Genomic DNA, 27,976 nt, shown 5'->3' on the forward strand with positions numbered 1-27,976 from the left:
ATGATATGAATGTTTTACGAAGATTTCCTTTAGTAAGTCTCGAACTGAGGTACCGTGCCTCGGTCCTTCATATATTGCATATATTCGATTGAAATGAAATATACTGAATATAATCTTCAAGAAGAGTTGCATAACTCAATAAACTCGCAGCATTACAATGGCATTATATCAGCTGCTTTCTTTTGTTCTATAATAGCTTTAAATGCGCACAGGGGCGGCGAAACCCTTTACGCCCGAGGGGGTAGGGTGATGTCCAAGGGAAATTCAAACACCATCACAAAGGTTTTTAGAACTATGTTAATGAACAAACGAAAGAATCTGGACTCCCCAGTTCGATGACTCTTGACGACAAAGAATGCTCTACCGTAGAGGATATATGCAGTTTCGTTTCGTTTCTTATCCTGGATTCGATCATATCTTGTTGGGCGTAAAATGTGCGTGAAAATCAGCGACAAAATATCGATTACTTTCGCTGTATCATCTGGAATTCCCCAGGCAAGCCTTCTCGGCCCTTCTGCTATACCTGAATGATGTCCGTTTTCAAATCAGTTGCTTTAAGCTGTCTTACGCCGATGATTTTAAACTTTTTTCGTTGAACTCAAATAACGAAGACGCACGTCATTTACAATCCGAGCTTAACTCATTCGCTAACTTGTGTGATATAAATCAGAAGTTACTTAACGCGGCAAAATGCTCGATTATTTCTTTCTCTCGTAAAATATCCGTTAATCTTACGACTGCCAACTCAATGGAATAACCCTGAAGCGAAACACAGCAATAAAAGACTTAGGAATCATACTGGATTCCAAGTTAACATTCCTGAACCATATATCCTACATCTCATTTAAAACTTTCAAAACCCTTGGCTTTATGTTCCGGGTAGCAAAACATTTCAAAAGTGTACAATGTTTAAAAGCTTTGTACTGCTCCTTGGTTCGCTCTACGTTGGAATATTCGACAATAATTTGGACTTCGTACTATCATAATTAGTATTGATAAGATAAAAAGTGTTCAACGTAAGTTTGTTCGCTTCGCTCTACGCCATCTTCCTTGGAACGACCCAGTGCCAAGTCTTCAACCGTTGCACAGTGGTCAAAATGTTCAAATTCACGCCTTTAACTATTTTGTGGCTAAACCGGTTTTGAGTTTTGGTGACTTCAGACAACTTTTTGGAGTTATTCTAATAGATTTTCAGAAGTAGACGGTCATGCTCCAAAATGAAGTTTAAAGGGATTTCTGAAATGTAGCTTTTTACTTGAAGGAGAAAAGACAGTTTAAGTCTTCACCAAAGTTGTAGAGTTATTTTAAGCAATTTTACTGTATATATGAACTCTCTAACCACAGACGTTTCGTCGTTATAAGACATTTTCGTTAACACCCTTTAAAATTCAGTTTTTTTTTAAAATAATTTTTGTTGTATTCATTTCTCAACAAAAAACGTTTTAGATATTAGAAAAATCCACAATTTTGTTGAACATTTAAAGCCTTTACGATGTTCATAGAAAGAATTAGAGCTGATTCTTTGGTTAAAAATGTCAGATTATATTCAGATGAAATAGTGTGATCTTTAAAGTATTATCAATGTACTATAAAATCCTGAAGGAATGCTTAGTGTCCATTATTATCCAAGAATGTTACGAATGAATTAAACTGCGAGTATTTGAGTTCTTACGGCGTTTATATTCTATTCAATGTTAAATAATGTGATAGTAGAAAAGGTCTTCAGTAAAGTGTTCATGATCAGGGTATCTTTTACTCTTTCGATGAGCTGCTGTCTGCGTTGTCATGTAACTTTTTATTTGGAAATTTATTTTATTTGAGAATGTTTGAAAAATGAAAATATACTGGAATACCCTACATAAAATTGATTGTCAGTAATATATAGACGAAATAGAAAAGAAGCATCCGATCAGCAATGAATATCAGAATTGCTTTATTTCAATTTTGCGCTTATTCACGGTTTACAATATACCAAACAAATATTCATGTTAAGATCGACGAGAGGGGGGGAGGCAAGGTTCATTTGGTGAAAATTGCTTTTATTAGTTTTTAATGATGCACACAGTGTTAGTCACTACAGTCAATTTGCCTATAATAATGCTACATTTGAACTTAATTTATATTGCAAAATATTGAAAATAATTCAGGATGAATTTTCCGGGGAAACGTTAAGAAAATCGGTGTGCATCATAACTCACAATCTACAGGACGAATTGTTTCGAAATTTTACACAGTTCTTCTTCACACAATTCTCAATGGAACTGTGAGCGCTTTTTGTTTAATTATAATATTACTTTTACACCCATAAACCGATTTTTATAACTAAAATCATTTTTTTAGATTCAAAAAAATTACTAATATTTTTTATAACTTTGCTGAAGACTCAAACTGTATATCTCCTTTCAGTAAAAAGTTATATTTCAGAAATGACTTTACACTTCATTTTGGAACAAGGCCGTCTATTTCTGAAAATCTGTGTGAATAACTCGAAAAACTTGTCTGAAGTCACCAAAACTCAAAACCTTGTGCTTTGGCCACAAAATAATTAATGGCCTTTCGAGTAATCAGACTAAGCATTTTTGTTAATGTTATATGTGATGTTCTTTGTATATTAGTTGTGCCTAATGTTCAATAATCTTTTTTGTAGCAGTAAAATGACTTGCGTTATTCTGCAAAATGTGTATTAAGGGTTCATCTATAAAATCAAAATTTTCGAGTGCAAGGTATCAAAATGGCGGTTCCAGCGAAAGGTGTTTCTAAAACGGACCTCATCTGCGGGCACGATACAGGTCGCAATTCGTCGTTATTGTAATGTCATTAGAGTTAAGCAATGCCTATTGATGTTGTGTTGTGTCAAAAGGTAAGAAGGATTTATGCCTGATAGAGACGTATCTTGAAAGGAGATCCACTCAATTGGGCTTTTCCTTATTCCACGAAAAATATAAACGGAATATAAACAAAATGCTGCCATGCCATTCCATCATTCCGTGTAATAGTTTCAAAATATAGACATTCTACCACAGACTAACAGACATAACACTCGAAAACGTTCATTCTAAATATATTTGTAGTTGGGACTGTGGCCACATTTGCAATTATGGCGCCACTGATATATGAACAATCATATGGGGGATAGACCACCAGTGAAAAATTCTTCCCAAACCTGAGGGGTAAACCACCAACAAATGAGTGTTTGGGACCGTGAATAAAAAGTGGAGCTAGTGTTCTGGGAAAATTGTCGGATCGATGGTTTTGAGGTAATTCCCTCATAGTGTTATGTCTTTTAGTCTGTGATTCTACCACGATTATTCATCGCAAGTGTTTTCAATACTTTAAACGCATTTATCTCAATACAACTGCAAAACTTCAAACTTATTTAAAACAGTTCAGTTTAAAGACTCTGTTGATCTCTCCAAACAAAACCTTGTTCATTGCAGGGAAAAGTCTACAAAGTATTTATATTCACTATTTTAGTGAACACTTAAACTGGGAAAAAGGGCTAAAAAACAAATATCAAAGTTTGAGATCGCATCATTACGTCAAATTTGAAGTTTTTTTTACCCGTTCTTGGGTCATTGCTTCAAAAAATTTAATTTGATTTCGAGCCTTATTATTAGTTTTGTGTTTCAGATCGATCCTGAGGGAGCAGGTAATACCCGGTTTGGGAATTCCACACGCGGACGGAACGTCATCACGGGCCCTATTTTGTATTTTTCGTCTTGAACAAAGCTGTAAATGAAGACGAAAATATAAGCTTTTTGAATCCTCAGAACCTCTCCTTAACCTTCTGACTCGACAGACTTCGCAGCCGATAATTAGTGTATGCACAGGGCAATGATAAGCCTAGTGATAAGATTCTATTGACAACTACGAATCTTTACTGAATGAAACTCAACCAGACAACGAATGGCCACGAGACCAGCGACTCTCTCAATTGTCAGATAAGTGCACTTTTTTAGGTTATCTGAAACAGATAATATGTGTAATTGTTTACCATCAAACATTACAAATAACTGCATTGCTAACATTTGCAACGTCTAGAATGAATGTCAGAGAGCTTATGGTATACGCTAATTTCAAAACACGAAAACGTTTTCTCCACATCAACACTACTTCTGGTTCTTGTTTCAGCTATGTACAAGGTTCTACTTTTTGGTAGCAAGATATCAAGCTGCACTTGTTCGACGCATCCCGATAGTTCGTTTTGCGAGAGTGCCAGAACAAAGTTTCCAGCTAATGTATGCTGCAAACTACAACTACACTAAGCCGAACGAGCGGTGAGTTTTGTGCAAAAGTTGCAAAGTTAGTCTTCCGTTGCATCGGGTTTTCCCTATTCCAATCCGACCAAAACAAGCCACGGTAAGTGTAGGTAAGTATCGAGTAAAGTTTCGAGCTCTCGTCGTCGAAGTGAGCAGCACCGGATAAACAGCGCAGACGAAAAGTGGCAACATACCACCACCCCACCAAACAAACAAACAAACTAACAAACATTGTATCTACTTACTGGAAGTGAAGGATATTTCACTAAGCATAATCCACCGCATGGCAAAGTAAAGATGAATCTGGATGTAGCGTCCGATGCGATGATGTAATTTGATCGTGACATCACGAGCGTTCTCCATAATCGTATCCGGCATGTAGGAGAAGTGCACTGGTTCACCGCTAAAATGCTGACCGCCGATGCTGAAGAAAACTTTCGCATGAAGGAATACCTGCAATTTGGGATAAGATGATTATTACAATGTACTCAATCGGGGTTTCAGGAAGGGATGGAAGTGGAACGAAGTCAGTTTGCACGAGTCGAGTGCAGTGAAATATAAGATTTATTACTAATAAGAGCTTAAACGGTCTGTTTAGCTTCGGGTTATTGGACCGTAAACTCGAGATGAGCGCTTGATTGCGCTGTACAGTGAAACTATGATTTGCCCGGAGAAGAGGATACAAACCGACAGATTGAATAATGGGAAAGTCATGATCCTGTGAAGATCAATCATTTGAACAATTCCAATATTGAAACTCATCCGAGTCGAACAACAGCGTTGATAGAATGGACCCTTGAATAATCCGATAAGCTCGAAAACTGTATTAGTACAGATCTGTTCGCATCTCGAAATGGCGCGGTATGATGTGAAAGAAGAAATGCTGAGTTTGATGCAAAAAAAACAACCGGACAGACCAAGATGAGGTCATCGGATCGATAAAAGATTATCACTTTAATGGGGGAAACTTATTAATTATGAGAAAATAAATGGAACAAAATATAAACGTAGCTTGACAGCATAAGAAGCTTATGATTTAGCAAAAGAAACGATATCAGAAAGGGACATCGCAGCCGGCGTTGGCAGAGAAAGAAAAAAAAAACAACCAGAGTCCTTCTGCTGCATCCGTTGGTCATAGCTTATGTGTGCTGAAACGACAGTTGGGGGAAGCAGAATCGACAGACCAGAACTGAGACGATAGCCGTGTGATGGCGAAGCAGAAAATTAGCACTAAAGTGAAACGTTTCAGAGAAAATGTCATCTTATTATATCTTTAAGTGCTTTTTCGCTCTAGTTTGTTCTACTTCTTGTCTGTTCGAAAACGTGGAGGAAGCTTATCTGTTTTTATTGAGAGAGTCGCAAGAATTGAACGGAACCAACATTTTCCAATCGCTGTGGGTATTTAGTAATGGCGATGCAGTGCAGCAGCAGCAGCAGCAGCAGCAGACTTCATAGGGAAAACTCACACTCCCCCACTTGCTTTCGACGGGGAGGTATTTCATTGCACTTTTAATCAGACTATATTGAGCTTGTAATTGAGAGTATCCTGCTGAAATGATGCGAAACTATTTCCTCGTGGTGTAAATAGAACAGAGTTTGGTGATTAGTGTTTTATTTGTCTCATCAAAGTAAGCTCTGGAAAGTGTGCTTAATACTACGTTCACACTACGAGTTAAAACATGTTTTAACGCTATCTCGATCCAAGATGGGAGAAAGGTGGGGACATTTGACACTTTTGAGTGTAGTAGTTTAATACTTGCAAAATTAAGCATGGCGGTCGGGGCCCTTGAAGTGAACGAACGAGCATCCTGATTCTTTGGCGCACGATGAAAAATGAGAAAAGGCCAAGCTTCACCTCGGATCTACCTATTAGAACACTTAGGGACGCTTTTAACTTCGAAAAAAACGATTAAATTAACTATGACCGAGCCGAAAGAAAACTTATGGCAACAGAAAGGCCCACTACGTCATTTGTTTGTGCTTTTCTTCTTCATATCCTCTTGTTTTTTCGGCTTCATCAAAGAAAAATGCCAACCGCACTCACACACAGAAAAAAATTTGCACAGCTGTATCCGTCTTGATCTTGATCATATTTTGCTTGTTGCCAATCAGGGATCATTTATAAATGACGAAGCACTATATGGGGGAGAGGGGAGTATTGTATTTTGTGATGATGTGTGACGACAGGGGGTAGGGGGTCATGTCATGCTACGTAGTTTTTTTAAAGGGGAATAATTAACATCGTTTATTATTTTTTTATTTTTACCGGGACAAGGGGGGGGGGGGAGAATTACAGTCAAGTTACGTAATTACCAGGGGTGTTTAAAGGTTTGTGATAAAATGCTACGATGGGGAAGGGGGGTATTAAAAATCACTCAAAAAATGCTGCGTCATTTATGAATCGTCCCTTATTATAACATGTTTTAATTCTGTGGTGTGAACGCAGTATAACCCTTCCATGCGTAACTTTTCGTAGCACATTGAGCATGTAATAACTATTTCTTTTACAATCTTCTAAGTTGGAAAGATAAATTTTTTTGGTCAAAATAGATCCTGGCCATGCAGTACAAGCAAGTACCGAATCTAGAAGTCTAGAAATAAGTATAAATTCATATGTTTCATCAGTTCTTAATAAGTGAACGAAAAAAAAAGTTAAAATTTCATTTTCACTATTAGCTAAATGCATGGCAGCACTGCTCAAGCGGAATTCAATCAGATTGAATGTACCTAATATCTTGAGTCTACAGATAATATCAGTAAATGCTAGTACCTCAGGCCTTCACACTAGAGGAGGGTTTTGGGAGTTCAAATCCCTCCCATGGCGGTTGTAAATCATTTATTTATTAATAAATTATTAACCTTCTGTTCAAGGAAAATAATTATACTGCGAGCCGTACTGATACATAAAGTGTCACTTGAGTTTGGTCACTCTAGAAACAAGTCCCTGAAGAAACCATGCGAGGGTGACTGGTCGGCTTATTTGGAACGGTTCACGTTTCGACAAATTTCGATATTAGCAACAGTTGTGAGTAACCCTGTTACACAGCAAGGGTCGGCCAGCGAAAGCTAAGGAGGAAATACACGAAGTCGGAGAAAATCGGGTTATCGTAGTCTGGAGAAATTTCACCACCTATCTCTCTGTCGGAGTGGCTGACAGATAAATACTTCGCGAAAATTGGCATCGGTATCGGGAGAAATACCGCCGTCGAGAACTCGGCAAACTTAAACTTAATTTTAATTGAAACGATTTTTTACTAATGAAAAAATGATAGACATTGTTGAAGCGTTGGAAGTGAGCATCGACAGGATTATTATGAATGTGTAGAACGTTGAAAAAATCCATTCTCCGGAAAGATCTTCCCGGAACGTTGAGGTCAAGTTTTGCTTGAAGTACAGGAGAGTCTACGTTATCTGTCAGCAGGTAGAAAATCAAAAGTAGTTGCAGAAAGATGCGTCGGTTTTACAGCGTAGGGAGATTGATGAGGGTACAGCGGGATTTCATATGGAGGAAACTGGAATTGATTTTGCCAGAGTATCCGACGAAGTGCAAACCTGATAAAGATACAAAGTATACGGTGTGATACTTAACCCAAATAGTAACATATTCAAGAATGCTGCAAATCAGTGTGATGTATAGTGTTTTACACAATATACATAATTGAAATCGAGAGTTTTGCTTTTGATAGCAATAACGGAAGAGTAATATGCGGTAAAGTGTAGCTTACGGCCGAGAATGACACCAAGGTCCTTGACTGATACGAATTGTTCATAAATTCTCAAACGCGGTCTCAAACGGGAACGAACAAAAATGCCCGGGCACGTGCGATCACGAATCGGGCACGTCCGGAAGTCTATCCTCGATCCTAGAAGCCTAGGTCCATGCCTTTAGCTGGACCAATTAAGAAAATCTGCTCATACTTATTAGACAACACGTCTCATGGCGACATGAACTCTAGCGATATGGGGGAACCCACTCTCTGATAGAATCTTAACCGCACACCGAAAATTAAATATCAGACTTGCGGTTCGCGAGACGCAAATATGGGAATGGTAATCGTGTGCCATTCCCATATCACCTCAGGCTTCATATAGCACACCGGTGATAAGGTGAATATTTTAGCACCTACACATTTACAAACGCGGTCTCAAATGAGAACCTACTATCGTCCGTGTTCGCGCGATCATGAATCAATTACGTCCGGAAGCATTTATTCTAGATTCCAGGTCTCTCCGCTTCCTTCTAGCATCTGAACCGCGCACCAAAAATTTTGTATGAGATTCACGGTCCGCGCAATCATCAAAGAACGCACGCGAATATGTGAGTGACCACGCGGTTACAAAATCGGATGTATACACGTGAAGTCAGACACATGTGGGTCCACGCGACAAACATATCATACGAACGCTTATGCCCTTTGCGATCATCCACGGACACCTACGCTCGCAATCGCGCAAACTTTAACACCGCGGTAATAAGGTGAACGCTTTAGTTACGCTTACGAAGTTACAAACGCTGTCTCAAACGAGAACCCACAAATGCTCGTGTTCGCGCGGTAATGTATGGGTCACGTCCGGAAATATTTACCCTCCGTCCTAGCAACATAGGTCCATACATTCAGTTGGCCCAATCAAAAATAACGTTCGTATCCACTAGACAACACGATTCATGGCGACATGGCAGGGAGCTCTAGTTATATGGAAGAACTCACTTTCTTCTAGTATTTGAACCGTATCAGTTTCACGGTTTGCGCGCGATCATCCAAGAACACACGCGAATGTGCGAAATGGCTCACGGTCATAAAATAAAATTTTTATACTCGAAGTAATCGTACACGGGGCACATAAACGCACACGCGATCAAACACGTTGACGTACAAACGCTTGAGCACTTCGCGATGATACACGCAATCGCGAAATCCCTACATTCAGAATCACAGCCCGCTGCAATTTGCCTTCCAGCAGTGTTTTAGTGGGTGACATTACCCGTCTCGTCTGCAATTGTAGTGAATGATTCATACAAGATTCATAACCAAATAATAAAAACATTTCTGAATTTAAAACATACTGCAAGCTCAGCTCAGCTGCTCTTCTGGAACTGGTATATCGTCCTGTCTCGGAAAGTCTCGGATGATGGCGCAGGTGCTGATAATTACAGACATCCAGCTTCTTTAGCGCCACCATCAACTCCACAACCAGCGGGTAATATTTGGGAAAATGTAACGTGTTGAGTGCTCTGCCATTATTTCCAAGATTCAAACATGACTACAATGCACAGTTAACCGTTGTGACTGAGTGTTATTGGCAAACAAAACCAAAACGAGTTGCCAAATTGCCTTGAAATATCGTACACAAGATCCATCTCACCATCGTCTGGCGCAGAAATATCACAACTACAGGATCTATTTTATACATATCTGATGTTTTGAAGAAGAACAAGTGTGGCAGGAAGTTGTTGTAGTTATTCCACCTCTAAAATGTCCACACAACTGCTGCTATGGTTCATGTGTTGCTACCGCAGCTGCTGATGGCGGACAGGCTGGTGTGTTCCTTTTGATCGGCCAGGACAACGCGTCCGCGTTCTCCTGAGTTGTATCTTTGGCTACTCCGGCAGCTGCCCATACCAATTAGCTACGGAGACGAGCATTGCTCCTCTGTTGGAACCTCGATGCGATGGTGGTACCGAATAACCGGATTCTTTTCCCCGTCAAGAATACCGGAAAACAACAAAGGAGCAGTATACTTTCTAGGCGGAGCCGTTGCTTCCCTCTCTTTGGAATTTAGTTGTAGAGGAGAGTAAGGTTCGTTCGGCCTACCTCCACAACGAGAGCGGCGGGCGCTTTGATTCCTTTACAGTTAGCCGGGGGAGCGAAAGCTTCTTTATAATTAGCTTCTCTTTAAGGTGATCCAGTACCCCAAACACTATGAGTGCTTAAAGTACGAACCGACACTCTTCGACGGTTATCTTTCCATCTCACATGCACCCTTTGCACTATTGCTGTTGTGGCGGCTAACTATTCCAGAACGGCTTATCGAGGACGTCTTGTTTTCACCGTGCCTGCTTTTATGATAGTCGCCTTCCGCAGTAAAGGTAAACAAACTGCATTCCAACACACCGAGTGTATGGTACAAAAATAGATATTTTTAAACCCAATGCCAACTTGTTACCCGACCGGGTTACAAAAGTATTGCTGTCAAGTTCTTGTATCATGTATCAAAAGTTTTTGACACCGTCTGGCCTAGTTGCTGTCCATTTTCTAAAGTACCGCATAGCCTCGCGTACCTCATTGGTTTCGACGGTGACAACGGTCACCTCTCCACTTTCATCGCCACGCCAAACCTCCTCGCACCTTAGTCACGGTTGTCCTTCGGGATGTTGTACGACGACCTCCTAAATACCGGCCCAAAAGCAAGTGACATCGCCAAAGCCCGGCAGATCATCAAGTGTCTCGTGGGTGATTAGGTCAGAAATGCTCACTCGTTATCACCGATTATCCGATTTTATGGTCGTCCCTGTGCAAAGAAAATGTAACACCTTACCCATTTTAATAAGACACTTAATTGCTGTACTGTCGTCTCCTGGCGTAGGTTGGAATCCCATAATACCAACGGTATCATGGGATACCAACCTACCGAATTTTCTCACCTCCGTCGTCCATATAATTCGACGAATTTGTGTTCCCCCGTTGTCTCAACATTTTTCTTAGGTGCAGGTGATTTCCTGTGTGTTGTCTATGCTTGCTACTTTCGTGCGCTCGTTATTGTAACTCTTGTGACAAGTCCCTCTTGGAAGCCCGTCTTACTTCCAATCTATGGTTGTTAGCATTGTCCATGGGAACTAGACCTAGCAGTAATTGAGGTGCTAACCTCATGGGATTGCGATTCGTCGTGTTCGTAGATATATTCTGGGGTAGTGGCGACAAACCACACCTGACGTTCCGCTTTCCCTGTCCGCATGCGACCAAAGATTTCCAAGACCAAGTCCAAGTCCAAGTCCAAGTCCAAGTCCAAGTCCAAGTCAAAGTCAAAGTCCAAGTCCAAGTCCAAGTCCAAGTCCAAGTCCAAGTCCAAGTCCAAGTCAAAGTCAAAGTCCAAGTCCAAGTCCAAGTCCAAGTCCAAGTCCAAGTCCAAGTCCAAGTCCAAGTCCAAGTCCAAGTCCAAGTCTAAGTCCAAGTCCAAGTCCAAGTCCAAGTCCAAGTCCAAGTCCAAGTCCAAGTCCAAGTCCAAGTCCAAGTCCAAGTCCAAGTCCAAGTCCAAGTCCAAGTCCAAGTCCAAGTCCAAGTCCAAGTCCAAGTCCAAGTCCAAGTCCAAGTCCAAGTCCAAGTCCAAGTCCAAGTCCAAGTCCAAGTCCAAGTCCAAGTCCAAGTCCAAGTCCAAGTCCAAGTCCAAGTCCAAGTCCAAGTCCAAGTCCAAGTCCAAGTCCAAGTCCAAGTCCAAGTCCAAGTCCAAGTCCAAGTCCAAGTCCAAGTCCAAGTCCAAGTCCAAGTCCAAGTCCAAGTCCAAGTCCAAGTCCAAGTCCAAGTCCAAGTCCAAGTCCAAGTCCAAGTCCAAGTCCAAGTCCAAGTCCAAGTCCAAGTCCAAGTCCAAGTCCAAGTCCAAGTCCAAGTCCAAGTCCAAGTCCAAGTCCAAGTCCAAGTCCAAGTCCAAGTCCAAGTCCAAGTCCAAGTCCAAGTCCAAGTCCAAGTCCAAGTCCAAGTCCAAGTCCAAGTCCAAGTCCAAGTCCAAGTCCAAGTCCAAGTCCAAGTCCAAGTCCAAGTCCAAGTCCAAGTCCAAGTCCAAGTCCAAGTCCAAGTCCAAGTCCAAGTCCAAGTCCAAGTCCAAGTCCAAGTCCAAGTCCAAGTCCAAGTCCAAGTCCAAGTCCAAGTCCAAGTCCAAGTCCAAGTCCAAGTCCAAGTCCAAGTCCAAGTCCAAGTCCAAGTCCAAGTCCAAGTCCAAGTCCAAGTCCAAGTCCAAGTCCAAGTCCAAGTCCAAGTCCAAGTCCAAGTCCAAGTCCAAGTCCAAGTCCAAGTCCAAGTCCAAGTCCAAGTCCAAGTCCAAGTCCAAGTCCAAGTCCAAGTCCAAGTCCAAGTCCAAGTCCAAGTCCAAGTCCAAGTCCAAGTCCAAGTCCAAGTCCAAGTCCAAGTCCAAGTCCAAGTCCAAGTCCAAGTCCAAGTCCAAGTCCAAGTCCAAGTCCAAGTCCAAGTCCAAGTCCAAGTCCAAGTCCAAGTCCAAGTCCAAGTCCAAGTCCAAGTCCAAGTCCAAGTCCAAGTCCAAGTCCAAGTCCAAGTCCAAGTCCAAGTCCAAGTCCAAGTCCAAGTCCAAGTCCAAGTCCAAGTCCAAGTCCAAGTCCAAGTCCAAGTCCAAGTCCAAGTCCAAGTCCAAGTCCAAGTCCAAGTCCAAGTCCAAGTCCAAGTCCAAGTCCAAGTCCAAGTCCAAGTCCAAGTCCAAGTCCAAGTCCAAGTCCAAGTCCAAGTCCAAGTCCAAGTCCAAGTCCAAGTCCAAGTCCAAGTCCAAGTCCAAGTCCAAGTCCAAGTCCAAGTCCAAGTCCAAGTCCAAGTCCAAGTCCAAGTCCAAGTCCAAGTCCAAGTCCAAGTCCAAGTCCAAGTCCAAGTCCAAGTCCAAGTCCAAGTCCAAGTCCAAGTCCAAGTCCAAGTCCAAGTCCAAGTCCAAGTCCAAGTCCAAGTCCAAGTCCAAGTCCAAGTCCAAGTCCAAGTCCAAGTCCAAGTCCAAGTCCAAGTCCAAGTCCAAGTCCAAGTCCAAGTCCAAGTCCAAGTCCAAGTCCAAGTCCAAGTCCAAGTCCAAGTCCAAGTCCAAGTCCAAGTCCAAGTCCAAGTCCAAGTCCAAGTCCAAGTCCAAGTCCAAGTCCAAGTCCAAGTCCAAGTCCAAGTCCAAGTCCAAGTCCAAGTCCAAGTCCAAGTCCAAGTCCAAGTCCAAGTCCAAGTCCAAGTCCAAGTCCAAGTCCAAGTCCAAGTCCAAGTCCAAGTCCAAGTCCAAGTCCAAGTCCAAGTCCAAGTCCAAGTCCAAGTCCAAGTCCAAGTCCAAGTCCAAGTCCAAGTCCAAGTCCAAGTCCAAGTCCAAGTCCAAGTCCAAGTCCAAGTCCAAGTCCAAGTCCAAGTCCAAGTCCAAGTCCAAGTCCAAGTCCAAGTCCAAGTCCAAGTCCAAGTCCAAGTCCAAGTCCAAGTCCAAGTCCAAGTCCAAGTCCAAGTCCAAGTCCAAGTCCAAGTCCAAGTCCAAGTCCAAGTCCAAGTCCAAGTCCAAGTCCAAGTCCAAGTCCAAGTCCAAGTCCAAGTCCAAGTCCAAGTCCAAGTCCAAGTCCAAGTCCAAGTCCAAGTCCAAGTCCAAGTCCAAGTCCAAGTCCAAGTCCAAGTCCAAGTCCAAGTCCAAGTCCAAGTCCAAGTCCAAGTCCAAGTCCAAGTCCAAGTCCAAGTCCAAGTCCAAGTCCAAGTCCAAGTCCAAGTCCAAGTCCAAGTCCAAGTCCAAGTCCAAGTCCAAGTCCAAGTCCAAGTCCAAGTCCAAGTCCAAGTCCAAGTCCAAGTCCAAGTCCAAGTCCAAGTCCAAGTCCAAGTCCAAGTCCAAGTCCAAGTCCAAGTCCAAGTCCAAGTCCAAGTCCAAGTCCAAGTCCAAGTCCAAGTCCAAGTCCAAGTCCAAGTCCAAGTCCAAGTCCAAGTCCAAGTCCAAGTCCAAGTCCAAGTCCAAGTCCAAGTCCAAGTCCAAGTCCAAGTCCAAGTCCAAGTCCAAGTCCAAGTCCAAGTCCAAGTCCAAGTCCAAGTCCAAGTCCAAGTCCAAGTCCAAGTCCAAGTCCAAGTCCAAGTCCAAGTCCAAGTCCAAGTCCAAGTCCAAGTCCAAGTCCAAGTCCAAGTCCAAGTCCAAGTCCAAGTCCAAGTCCAAGTCCAAGTCCAAGTCCAAGTCCAAGTCCAAGTCCAAGTCCAAGTCCAAGTCCAAGTCCAAGTCCAAGTCCAAGTCCAAGTCCAAGTCCAAGTCCAAGTCCAAGTCCAAGTCCAAGTCCAAGTCCAAGTCCAAGTCCAAGTCCAAGTCCAAGTCCAAGTCCAAGTCCAAGTCCAAGTCCAAGTCCAAGTCCAAGTCCAAGTCCAAGTCCAAGTCCAAGTCCAAGTCCAAGTCCAAGTCCAAGTCCAAGTCCAAGTCCAAGTCCAAGTCCAAGTCCAAGTCCAAGTCCAAGTCCAAGTCCAAGTCCAAGTCCAAGTCCAAGTCCAAGTCCAAGTCCAAGTCCAAGTCCAAGTCCAAGTCCAAGTCCAAGTCCAAGTCCAAGTCCAAGTCCAAGTCCAAGTCCAAGTCCAAGTCCAAGTCCAAGTCCAAGTCCAAGTCCAAGTCCAAGTCCAAGTCCAAGTCCAAGTCCAAGTCCAAGTCCAAGTCCAAGTCCAAGTCCAAGTCCAAGTCCAAGTCCAAGTCCAAGTCCAAGTCCAAGTCCAAGTCCAAGTCCAAGTCCAAGTCCAAGTCCAAGTCCAAGTCCAAGTCCAAGTCCAAGTCCAAGTCCAAGTCCAAGTCCAAGTCCAAGTCCAAGTCCAAGTCCAAGTCCAAGTCCAAGTCCAAGTCCAAGTCCAAGTCCAAGTCCAAGTCCAAGTCCAAGTCCAAGTCCAAGTCCAAGTCCAAGTCCAAGTCCAAGTCCAAGTCCAAGTCCAAGTCCAAGTCCAAGTCCAAGTCCAAGTCCAAGTCCAAGTCCAAGTCCAAGTCCAAGTCCAAGTCCAAGTCCAAGTCCAAGTCCAAGTCCAAGTCCAAGTCCAAGTCCAAGTCCAAGTCCAAGTCCAAGTCCAAGTCCAAGTCCAAGTCCAAGTCCAAGTCCAAGTCCAAGTCCAAGTCCAAGTCCAAGTCCAAGTCCAAGTCCAAGTCCAAGTCCAAGTCCAAGTCCAAGTCCAAGTCCAAGTCCAAGTCCAAGTCCAAGTCCAAGTCCAAGTCCAAGTCCAAGTCCAAGTCCAAGTCCAAGTCCAAGTCCAAGTCCAAGTCCAAGTCCAAGTCCAAGTCCAAGTCCAAGTCCAAGTCCAAGTCCAAGTCCAAGTCCAAGTCCAAGTCCAAGTCCAAGTCCAAGTCCAAGTCCAAGTCCAAGTCCAAGTCCAAGTCCAAGTCCAAGTCCAAGTCCAAGTCCAAGTCCAAGTCCAAGTCCAAGTCCAAGTCCAAGTCCAAGTCCAAGTCCAAGTCCAAGTCCAAGTCCAAGTCCAAGTCCAAGTCCAAGTCCAAGTCCAAGTCCAAGTCCAAGTCCAAGTCCAAGTCCAAGTCCAAGTCCAAGTCCAAGTCCAAGTCCAAGTCCAAGTCCAAGTCCAAGTCCAAGTCCAAGTCCAAGTCCAAGTCCAAGTCCAAGTCCAAGTCCAAGTCCAAGTCCAAGTCCAAGTCCAAGTCCAAGTCCAAGTCCAAGTCCAAGTCCAAGTCCAAGTCCAAGTCCAAGTCCAAGTCCAAGTCCAAGTCCAAGTCCAAGTCCAAGTCCAAGTCCAAGTCCAAGTCCAAGTCCAAGTCCAAGTCCAAGTCCAAGTCCAAGTCCAAGTCCAAGTCCAAGTCCAAGTCCAAGTCCAAGTCCAAGTCCAAGTCCAAGTCCAAGTCCAAGTCCAAGTCCAAGTCCAAGTCCAAGTCCAAGTCCAAGTCCAAGTCCAAGTCCAAGTCCAAGTCCAAGTCCAAGTCCAAGTCCAAGTCCAAGTCCAAGTCCAAGTCCAAGTCCAAGTCCAAGTCCAAGTCCAAGTCCAAGTCCAAGTCCAAGTCCAAGTCCAAGTCCAAGTCCAAGTCCAAGTCCAAGTCCAAGTCCAAGTCCAAGTCCAAGTCCAAGTCCAAGTCCAAGTCCAAGTCCAAGTCCAAGTCCAAGTCCAAGTCCAAGTCCAAGTCCAAGTCCAAGTCCAAGTCCAAGTCCAAGTCCAAGTCCAAGTCCAAGTCCAAGTCCAAGTCCAAGTCCAAGTCCAAGTCCAAGTCCAAGTCCAAGTCCAAGTCCAAGTCCAAATCCAATCAAAGTCATAGGTAATTGCATAGGTTGTTATTGAATAGTAAACTTTCTGTGGAGCCATGTACGACTGAATACCGAGTTAATTCCTCAATTGGCAAACTCTACTTACCGTTCACTAAAGAATGTTCCAATCATAGCCTGGCAAATGAGGCAAATTGAGGAAAAAACAAGGGCAAGAGCAAAAATAATCCCCGGAATCGGTAATACAATGGCGCTCTAAGCATACAAGCCATATTACAAAAGCCGGGTCTCCTTTTTTGCTAACATTTTCTGCCAGTATTACCTCCTTCGAGAAAGACATTGGTGAGATTCACCCTTTTCCTCCAGTTCCACCCTTCTGAAACAACGAGAAGGGGGATGGAAGGCACCTTTTGTTTTCGTTAAACCACCATCCCCTCCCGGCGCTTTTCGCATTTAATGGTCAGGGACGACTTTGAACTTATTTTTCTACGCTTCTCTAGTGGTAAGGAAAATATCCCAGCGAGCTGGGGCGGAACAAGTGGGGCCCATATATTCTTTGAAATACACGCGCGAGCACACAGTTACTCACCTGTACGTCCTTGCTGAACATGTTGTTGGTGTGCAGCACCATGGCGCTGAAGTTCCTCACCGTGTCGAACTCGAACACCATCTCGACCGGTTTTCCGGCCCAGCCGAGTGAATCATTGCGCCAGCCGACCCAGTCGTAACCTAGATTAGAGCCCGTTGGTAGGGGGTTGATTTTAAAGTGGAAGAAAAAAGCACCAGAAGAAAAACAAGGAAAATTAAAATTAATGTTTCTACCACATGTGATAGTTGGAAAGGTGTTCGTCGCTACTGCTGCTCCATTTTCCACTTTGGGGGTTTCTTGAACGGTATCAAGATAGAAAAGGACGCCCAACAGTTCGTACTCGTTGTGGTTTGAAAGGTGAAAATGAAGTAATGTGGAATTAGACAATTTTTCAATTTTTGAGATTATATGTTTCCTGCTAGGTGCCTGTGGAGTTCTCTGTTAGTAGGTAGTTTTAATTTACATTCACAAAATTGTTCTAAACCGGTTTACCGCAATGTCACTAAGATAAAAGGCTCATATACTACTAATAATGGTCTGATACATTTCGGTCAGGTTTATAAATAATCTGCTGACTAACTGTTATACAACACCAAGCGATAGTTGAGAACCATCTACTTTCGCTCAAACTTGGGTGTATCAAGTTTTGCATTGCTGTAGCATCGAATCAAATACAAAAACGCCATAAAAAATCATGTCGAACTCTCACTGACCGGCAAAATTTTCCAGTGCATGGCTTACTGTGCTAAGTTAAAAAAAAACTATCCTTTTTGAATACGAGAAGAGCGCTGCTGTCATGCTAGACTCTACTGTCAGGTGCGAATGGAAAGCAACTGCAACGTGGAACGAAGAAAAAAAACCTCCCTCACCCATGGAAGAAGCAGGCCCACCAGCGTTGCATACCGAGAGAAAATCTTTCCTGCCCGTGCTGGAATCTTGTTATGGTGGATTGCACAAAGCAATGCAGTCATGAAACGGGAACCCAGCATACAAACAACGCCCCATTCCCCACCTCTGGTATACCGTCCGAATCTCGCGTGTACGTAGCTTTAGCTCGACCGACCCAGGACAAAGGTAAAGTAGGTATGAAGGAGCAGAAAAAAATGGAAATCTCGAAAATAACTTCAACCAGCCAACATCGAAAAAATGCAGCCCCTGGAATGTAGGCAGCCAAGGGTGGAAATTTCCATCGCGGCGGTACCCTGGAAAAACACCCAAGGTTGAAAACTGTGTAACTAGATAACACACGGTATTACGCCATGCATTTTCCCATTTATGTCCTTTCAAGGGACACTTGCCAGTATCCAATTTCGTCTCCCTTTGCCTTCTGTTCGCTTTATGCGGTGACGTTTCTTGGGAGTGTAATTTTTTCCCCCGATAGCCGCAGACCCATTCCTAACGCAGCCAGCCCTCCTAACTGATGTACTTACAATGCAGCAAAGTTGGCTGTGACTTTTGAACCATACCTTTGCGCTCTGAAAAAGTGATGATGGCAAATTTAGTGCTCTCAAATTTGAATAAGTGAATGTTCGTATGTGTATGTGTGTTACTGTGTTTGAAGAGTGGCAGAAGCAGAATAGAGGAATAAATTGTGTGGAAAATTGTGAAAATTGGATGGTGGTCGTGTGAACGAGGGTGTTTGAATAGTTGCATTTTGCTGGAAATTTTATGGGGAATTGAATCAAAGGGTTGTAGATTCTTATGAATGCGATATTCAAGGTGTTTAACCTGTTTAACTCTACAGCAAACTAATATAGACTGTGCTGCTCACTGGAAGCACTGAATCAAAAAAGAAGTGCACAGCCTATTCCGTTGTGAAAAAAGTTGCCCAAGGCCGCTTCATATAAGCGAAGGTACTATATTTCAATGCAGGATCAGTGTTCGTTATTTGTTCGCGCGGTATAGACGTGTTTTTACATTCGCTCTTTTTGTTCGTTCAACCCGTGAAATGAGTAAAGGGAAGGGCCGTAACAGGCCGAAGAGGAAGAAGAAGCCTGGCGCTGGAAACCTATCGTCGGGCAGTGATTCATCGCAGCAGGCTGCCAGCCTAAAGAGGAAACAAAATTCTGTTCGCTCTAGAAGCGAGCGTTCATCGTTCGGTTCGGTTGACGACGTCAGCATTTGCAGTACTACTGCCCCACCGGACCCACTTCCAACCACGCAGAAACCTTCTCCAAACCATGCTGCCGTACCGGATGCAGTTAAGATTAAACTTCCACCATTGGTGGTTAAAAAAGTGCCGCTTGAGACGCTCGTAAGCAACTTCGCTGCTATGGGTGTAAAAGCACAGTATAAATTAACGCGCATTGGAACCAAGGTGATGCTTCAAACGAAAGATGATTTCGACCTGGTTGTGAAATTTCTGCAGGAATCCAAAGCGGAATATTTCACACATGACATTCCCGGTGATAAGCTCTTCAAAGTTGTCATCAGGGGTCTACCAAGCTTTGACGTCAAAACGATTGAAAGGGAAATCGTGGACCGGTACAAACTAGAACCAACTGCTGTTTTCCGGATGACGAGAAAAGACGAAGAGGATAAAAAGTATCCGGACAGCCTTTTCCTAGTTCACTTTCGGAAGGGAACGGTAACGCTCAACGCTCTGAAAGCAATCCGTACCTTATTCTCGATCATCATCCGCTGGGAACCATATCGTGGCGGTCGTCGTGACGTAACACAGTGCCAGCGTTGTCTTAACTTCGGGCACGGTACCCGCAACTGTAACATCAACCCACGCTGCAACAATTGCGCTAAAAATCATGCCACGTCTGACTGTCTTAAGGACAAAACTGCGCCGTTTAAATGCGCCAACTGCAAATGTGCTCATCAAAGTACAGACAAACAGTGTCCGAAACGAGAGGAGTTCAAACGCATTCGAAAGCAGGCTGCAGCCATCAACCAACCGGGTCGTAAGAAGGAAAAAGCTCCAGTCTTCAGTGCAACTGATTTTCCGCCGCTACCTTCGCAGGTGCAATCTGCGTTCCGTCCAGATACTCCTAGTGCTTCCGCCGAGCAAGGATCTCCACCCCTCCCCCCTGGATTCCGGAGACCAACACCACAAAACAACAACCCCGATCTATTCTCTGCAGATGAACTGATGGAAATATTCGTCAACATGACCGGTGCGCTTCGCAAGTGCCGAAATAAGCCCGAGCAGATTCAAGTGCTAGGAAAATTTATCATCCAGTATGGTGTGTAAACCGCTAACAATCGTCACATGGAACGCTTGCTCTGTACGGGCAAAAAGAATCGAGCTTGCTGACTTCGTCCGCAGGCACAACATCGACGTGGGACTAATCACCGAGACCCACCTAAAATCTGGTGACAGCTTCTGGATGCCAGATTATAACACCGTTCGGATTGATCGCACCAACTCCAGGGGGGGTGGTGTTGCGGTCATCATCAAGAAAGGCATTAAGTACCGCACCTTGCCCCACGTCCGCACTTCTGTCATCGAAGCTCTTAGTGTGGAGGTGGAAACATCAACTGGAGACGTTCGGTTCATTGCAGTATACTGCCCTCGGCAGTGCAATAGAAGCAACGGCTTAGCGACGAAATTCAAGAACGACCTGACCCTCATCACTCGTACAAACTCTCGTTTCGTCATTGGAGGAGACCTGAACGCTCGACACGAGGATTGGCGGAACTATCAGCGGAACCAAAATGGATGTCTGCTGTTTGATCACGCGCAGCATGGGCTGTATACAGTGCAGTTTCCAGACGAACCAACGTTTATCTCTCCGGCGGGTAATCCCTCAACACTGGATTTCTTTTTATCAAACATCAACATGTCAAAGCCGGTGGCTCTCAACGACCTCAGTTCCGACCATCAACCGGTGGTGACGGAGGTCGGCGTCAACGTGATTCCTGCTCCGAGCTGCATGAGGAAGGATTACCACCACGTTAACTGGGTGCAGTTCAGCAACACGGTGGACAGGAACATCGATGAAAACCCGCCGCTCGACACCGTAGAAAACATCGACCGTGCGCTGGAGACGCTTCAACGAGCCATATCCGTGGCCGACCAGATGCACGTTCGACAAGTTCCTGTGAGGGGTAAGTTTATTGACATTGATTCCCACACCAAATTTCTTATTCGATCAAGAAATGTTTGTAGACGCCAGTTTCAGAGGTCTGGTGATCTGAATAAAAAGCGTGAAATGGCCGATCTGAACAGGCAGATCGCTTCCAGAATGGACTCACTCCGAAACGAAAGTTTCGGACGTGTTGTCCAAAATCTGGACGATCGCTCAAGACCATTCTGGAAGGTTGCTAAAGTCCTGAAAACCCATCCCAAGCCCGTTCCTCCTCTTAGGGTTGATCGTTCGCTTCTTATTACCCCACTAGAGAAATCAAATGCGATTGGTGATCACATTGCCTCATCGCATTTGATTGGCTCGAACATCCCAAGTCCACTTGAAAATCAGGTTGCGCAATGCGTCCAGAATATCGATGCCTCCCCTTGTGTCGTTCCAGCAGAGGATAGAATAACATCCGAACAAATTGTCTCAGCGCTGAAATTTACCAAAAATATGAAGGCCCCCGGGTTTGATGGAATTTTCAACTTGGTACTAAAAAGATTGAACATCAAATTTTACACACTACTAAGTACTATCTTCAACAGATGCCTAGAGCTGCACTACTTTCCAAGCAGCTGGAAGGTAGCAAAAATTATACCAATCCGAAAACCCGGGAAGGATCCAACATCACCTTCCAGCTACAGACCAATTAGCCTACTTTCAGCGCTGAGCAAATTGTTTGAGAAATTGATTCTCAATCGCTTACTCAAGTTTGTCGATGAACAGAACATTCTTCTACCGGAACAGTTTGGGTTTAGGAAGGGACATTCCACCACACATCAACTAGTACGGGTGATAAATAATATCAGGAGGAACAAATCTGTATCCAAGTCTACAGCCATGGCCTTGCTAGACGTCGAAAAAGCGTTTGACAATGTCTGGCACGACGGACTTGTATACAAGCTTTGCAACTTCAACTTTCCCTCACATCTAGTCAAAATCACCCGTAACTATCTCCAGCAAAGGTCGTTTAGGGTATCACTAAATGGTTGCCTCTCAGACACGTTCCCCATCCCAGCAGGGGTGCCGCAAGGCAGCTTGCTAGGTCCCCTGCTGTATAGCATCTACACCTCCGACGTTCCTCCTCTCGGGGACGGTTGTCTGTTCTTCCAGTTCGCAGATGATACTGCAATAGCAGTCAAAGGAAGAATGCCTCGCGAAATTACAAACAAACTCCAACGATGCCTTAACGCCTTTGCTGAGTATTGTAATATATGGAAAATTAAAATCAATGCCTCCAAAACCCAAACAATTATGTTCCTACATCGACAGTCCCCCAAACTAAAACCACCCGAATCTTGCACAATAATCATGGATGGCACAAGGGTTGAGTGGTCCACCGAAGTAGTTTACTTAGGGCTGCTGTTTGACGAGAAACTTCTCTTTCGATCGCATGTTCAGAGAACCCTAGTTAAGGTTTCCACTTTGGTTAGGTGTTTGTATCCGCTGATTTGCCGCCGATCCCGCCTCTCAGGGGTGAACAAACTGGCCGTCTACAAACAAATAATAGCACCCGCGATCTTCTACGCAACACCGGTGTGGGAATCATGTGCTCAAACTCACAGGAACAAGATCCAGGTAGCACAAAATCGAGTGTTGAGGATGATCCTGAATCGTCCATTTGACACCAGAATAGCAGACCTACATGAAGAGGCGAACATCCCAAAAATTGATTCCAAAATTGACGATATTAGATCTAAATTTGTAAATAATTGCAATGCATCAGAACACGCTTTGATAAGCAACTTGTATATAGTAGGCTAAGTGTAAATAGTAGGTTAAGTGTAAATAGTAGGTATAGTTAAATGTGTTAGAATTAAGTTGTACATAATAGTTTTAAGTAGTTTTTCAATTCTAAAACAAAACCAATTCCACTCAGGTGGCTCATCTTGCTTAAGACGATCACGTCTACGAATGTAAATATTTATCTTAAATTACCTAGATCCAAAGATGAAAAGATGTATATATTCTGTATCACTTAAAACAAAAATTGACATGTTAGCCATCGACAACTACCCTGAAATAAAGAAAAAATTTCATCATCATCATCATATTTCAATGCAGAACTCCACATACGTTGCGCCGATTCTTTGTGTACACGACAGTTGTAGAGTAAGTGCTACGATTCTACTTAATCATTATGAGTTCTTTATTGCTGGGGCTTGAGCATTAGGGTGGGACAAAAAAAAAGATTCTAGCTCCGAGCAACTTTTTAGGTACCATTTGGGTCCTAGAACAACTGTGCAAATTCTTAGCTCGATCCCTGAAACTATATTTTTGCACCCACTGTTTAAAGTTTACATGGGATTTTGTATGGGAAAATTAACTTTTACATAATAATTCCTCCAGGAGTCGTCCATTGCTTCCTAAAAATAAATTGTTTTGTGGCTTTTATACGCAATTTAACAAAGAAACAATGTCTCGAAAACCACGAAATGGTCTGACGCTTGAGAAAAAAGTAATTAGCAGAAACCGATTGATGCTCTGACGATTGATAAAATATTCATTTTTTCTAGCACCACTGCTGTTGGTTGTCATTTATCTATACTGTTTGAACAATACCAAGTGTTTTGAGCGATAAATTGAGGCTTCATTTGTACATAATAAGAGAAAGTAGATTTTGTATATAATTCGCCCCTCAGCAGCAGTGATGCTATGAAAAACCAAATTTTCATCAATCTTCAGGGCATCAATCGATTTTTGCTTAATAACTTTTTCCGCAAGCATCAGATCATTTCGTAGTCTTCTAGACTTTGTTTCCTTGACAAATTTCCTCTACAAATCAGAGATCGATTTATTTTTGGAAGATAACGGGTAACTCTTGGAAGAAATATTTTTTTAGTTTCACCGATCGAACTAAATATTTGCAGAGTTGTTCTGGGAGCTAAATGGGACCCAAAAAAATTACTCCGAGCGAAATTTTATTTTTTCATATAACCATGTCCCACTCTATTGAACATATGGCCTCTGAGCCACCAAACAAAGATTGTTTCATATCTACCAGTGTACAAAAGCAGCCTACTATTACCTTTCTTTAGTAGTCTTTACGTTTCCTGCACCTACTTTACCCGCGAAAGGAAATAACACATCAGCAGTCACGTTATTATAATTGCTACATGTAATTTTATCTGGGATAGTGCTTCTACCGATATCGTAAACTTTTCTAGCCGGGATACTTCCCACATCGTCCCTCGGTTACATCCAACTGTTTACATTGTTGCTTCATTAAAAATAAAATCCTGCAGATAGATATAATGAAAAATAAACAGTACATTTTCAACATTTCCTTACTTTGCATACATACATCAAGATTCGTGTTTAACTTTTCAATGGTTTGTACATAGGTTCATATGTGTAAGTAAAACGAGACCATGAAAAACGGACGATTAGGACCGACATGCCCACTTGAGCACAAAGGTAATATTAGTACGTTATGATGAGGATGTCTGTGGAATTATGCAAATAGCATTTAGGGTATTAAGGCTATTTCACCCCATTAGGGAAGGAGTAGTGTGTTTAAATTAGTATCAGTAGTTTGGTTTTGTTTCTAAGGAACAATCAATGTGCAACGCAGATGTTTCATCTGACTTAATGTAGTGAACAAAATTTTTGAAAGAATTGTATACGTTCGACTGTACAGAACGTCATATCTGATTCTCAACATGGTTTCGTCAAATCTGATAACATATGTTAGTGAAGTAGGATGAGTGTTAGAATGAATGTAATGACAAATGTTAGCGGCTATAATTTTACGAATTAGTTTTTTGTTGAAAAACATTCAGATATTTCGAAAACTGTCCCATTTTGGAAGAGGGGACGCGGCACGGTAGGTTTTCTGTGCCGAGGCGGAATCCAAACAAACCTTCTTGGTGAAATCGAATCCAACAGTTTGCAATTACCTCGCTCTCTTTAGTACTGTTAGGTTAGGGCTAGGTTTCGTATGCGTCAGTTTTGTCCTCAAAGTGAGCTCATCGATGTTTCTCTCGTTAATTCGTCAACGAACAGGTGCCGTTCTTAGTTTTAATCAAGCTCTGCATGTTCTAGTTATTTTCCGAGGCCAAACACCGATGCCAGAGAGGTAACTCCACTATCTGGACTAGAAATCGACCTATCAACCCAAGTAACAATTAAAACATGTGAAGAAATTAAAATTAGAAGGTTTATATATGGTTTTTATGTTTAACAAGTTCGAATTGTTTCAGACAAATAAGATACAACATGTATTTGTCCTACTGCAGTATTTGTCAAGGAATCTGAAACAAATCAATATTATGTTCCACAGTGATACCACAATAATCTTTTAAAAACAAGTTACGCTGGTACCATTTTTTCATTTGATTCATAAGTTTATTTTACTGCTTGTAGAATGTACGGATCAAGTGTTTTCGTTTAACGATACTACATAAGAACATATTGAACATATATTAAAACCAAGTAATCTGTAACTTGTTATTGAAAACGGTTGCGCTTGATTCGAGATTTCGTTTCATATGCGAGTATTTAACATTTCTCGGTTTATTTTTATTTCTTTTATTTGCCATTTATTGCGCTCGTAGTCGACTGGAGGCTAGGGATGCCAGGTGTACAAATTTTCAGTATGCTGCACAGATTTCTAAAACTGCAGAGATTTCCACAGATTTCTGTTTAATGCACAAATTTCCAGTTATAATCTGTTATAATGCACAGACATTTATCAACTTATACCTCGCGCAAAAACTAAAAAAAGTCACCACTTCTTGTTTTAAGACAAACTTGTACACTTTTATTAACACATATTTGCACTGAATTTTATATAGCGGATGCCAGATTTCACAAAATATTACCTGGCATCCTTGCTGGAGGCCCAGTAATAAACAAAATAGTGCGTCTTTCTTTCAGGTTCCAACGATGTTTCACTGTGATCTCAGAAAAATTTTACTTCTGCCTAGGAACATATTGAACATCATAAGAACAACCACATGTTCTACATAAGAAATCAAAAACTTGTTATAAAAACATTAGTGCTCGATTCGAAACTTTGTTTCGCTTAAATGCGAGTATGTTTCGTTTTTCGCCTTAGTTTTTTTTATTGCATTGCTCACAAGGATAGAGCAAAACTTTTAATACCACTTGCCGCACTGGTAACCAATTGTATGGTAAGTAATAAACAAAATAATAAAGTGCATCGCTCTTGCAAGTCTCTACGAGGTCTACAGCGATATCATAATCAGTCATTTCACGAGCCGGGTGTTTGACATTTCACAGAGGGGTTTGACAACCTATTTGTTTCGCTTTTTGCTAGATTACGCAAACAGAAAAATATATCTACCTAATGTCGTTGATCCTATTCGTTGGATGTTAAGTCGAAACGTCAATTTTGTCGGACGCCGACCTGGAACAAGTCCCACTGATAAACGTCAGAAGAGATAAACAAGAATATCAGTTAATCAGAAACGTTTCATAGAATGCCTAATAAAAACATATTGATCAAAATAAGAACTACTCGTGTTCCACATAAGTAATCTAAAACTTGTGTATGAAAACCATATCGCTCGATTCGATATTTCGCTTTGCTCAACCGCGCATATTTTTTCGTTTCCAGCCGATTTTTATTATGAAATTTTATCACGAGGACTTAGCAAAACTATTGAAATCAATTGATGCAATGATAATTATCTGTATATTGAGTAATAAACAAAATAGTGCGTCAAGTCCCTATGATGTTCTACAGTGATATATACACAACAAGTGCCATTTGTACCGATGCCTTCCCGGCCATGTTCAAAATATAGAAAAAAAGCAATCAAAGCATTTATAATTGTTTTCAATTCATTACATTGAATGTTTAGCATGAATTTCTGCTATATGTTTTAGGAATAGTAATTTAATCACGTTTTTTGCATTTTGGTGCATTCACGGGTGCGTAGTTAAAATAGAATTATTGGAATAAATTTTACAATTCTACAAAAAATTGCTATTTTTAGAGGCGCGTTTAAATATTGGAAGTGAATTTCCATATTTTACAGTAAATATACACTTCGTTTAATATTTTCCCTCGACTGAAACCATGTTGATTGCATAGTATGAAATATATTTTCTTGAGTTTATATATTCAATATGGATTCGATGGCGGGATAAATCTTTTTTTTTAATTCGACTGTCATTTGAAAATAAACTTAGCTAGAACATGTTTCTATGAAATAGTGTTCAATTTGTTTTTGTAGTAAACTTTCTGTCATTGCCGCGTTAACATGTTTTATTCCGCAACTGTTGGATTGTAAATAATACTGCTTGTCAAACATCCTGGGCAAGTGTTTAATCGAGTACAATTACTGCATGACAACATATTGAAAAGAAAACTTGTTCTATATCGCCTCTCAACGTGCGCTTTTTGGGTCGTACAGTAGGTAGTGATTTAGGTATTCAAAATAAAAATCTTCGTTCCACATCCAGATAAGAATACTTCATACCAACAAAGTGTGCTACTTGGGAACTCATGGACCGGGAAACAATGGCTTTACTTCCCTTCCAAAGAAAGGCGCGACCATAGATTTTTTTCACCTCAGAAAAATCTTAATGATTTCGGCTGGAATTGAGCCCAGACCAACTGTGGTGAGTGGCGGGCACGCTTACCACTCAACCACCGCACCGGCGCCGTCATCAAACTCTTCATTCGAGTTTTTAACGTCGCGTACTGTCGATAGTTGGCAGGTAACCTGTCATTACGGTAGGCCTAAACGCGGCGGAATCCTCAGCGTATAGTCTCACCACGGAAAGAGAGGACGTTTTTGGATGATCGCCCCGAGTATTCGTTTCGTGTGAACTCGAATCGCAGTATCGAGAATCAAGTTAAACAAAAGCTGGTACACTTCCACTGGAGGAAGTACCTATGTCGAGTTGATAGTTGTGAATATCACGGTGTCGTATCTCTTCCAATCGGTGTTTCGTGTGAGATCGAACGAAATATTGATAAGATCCGATGGCCTTGAGCCATCGGTGATTGAGACTACGATCGGTAGGCGATCGCAACATTGAGAATCAAGGATTACCTTTCACGTGCAATCTACCGGGGTGATGTCTAACAAAGAGATGAAGTTAATGCGATTGGGGAAGAATCTGCATCCTTTCGCTCGCGCCAAAATTGTCAAATTGAAGTTGTCGCAAAGATCGTGCGTTAAGCTTGATCAGTTATAGT

At 42.3% G+C, this 27,976-nt stretch overlaps 1 protein-coding gene across 2 annotated transcripts in view; it reads right to left on the bottom strand.

Moving 5' to 3' along the window:
• Positions 1–27,976, bottom strand: part of LOC131682567 (discoidin domain-containing receptor tyrosine kinase B) — an 840,338-nt gene that overhangs the window by 172,497 nt on the left and 639,865 nt on the right. For both annotated transcript variants that reach the window (XM_058964138.1, XM_058964139.1), the window contains exons 7-8: positions 16,724–16,863; positions 4,505–4,712 (exon numbers count right to left, since the gene is read on the bottom strand). In XM_058964138.1, coding sequence (XP_058820121.1) covers positions 4,505–4,712; positions 16,724–16,863 — 348 coding nt within the window. The remainder of the gene's footprint in view (positions 1–4,504; positions 4,713–16,723; positions 16,864–27,976) is intronic.

Source organism: Topomyia yanbarensis, chromosome 2 (assembly GCF_030247195.1).
Source record: "Topomyia yanbarensis strain Yona2022 chromosome 2, ASM3024719v1, whole genome shotgun sequence".
Taxonomy (NCBI): domain Eukaryota; kingdom Metazoa; phylum Arthropoda; class Insecta; order Diptera; family Culicidae; genus Topomyia; species Topomyia yanbarensis.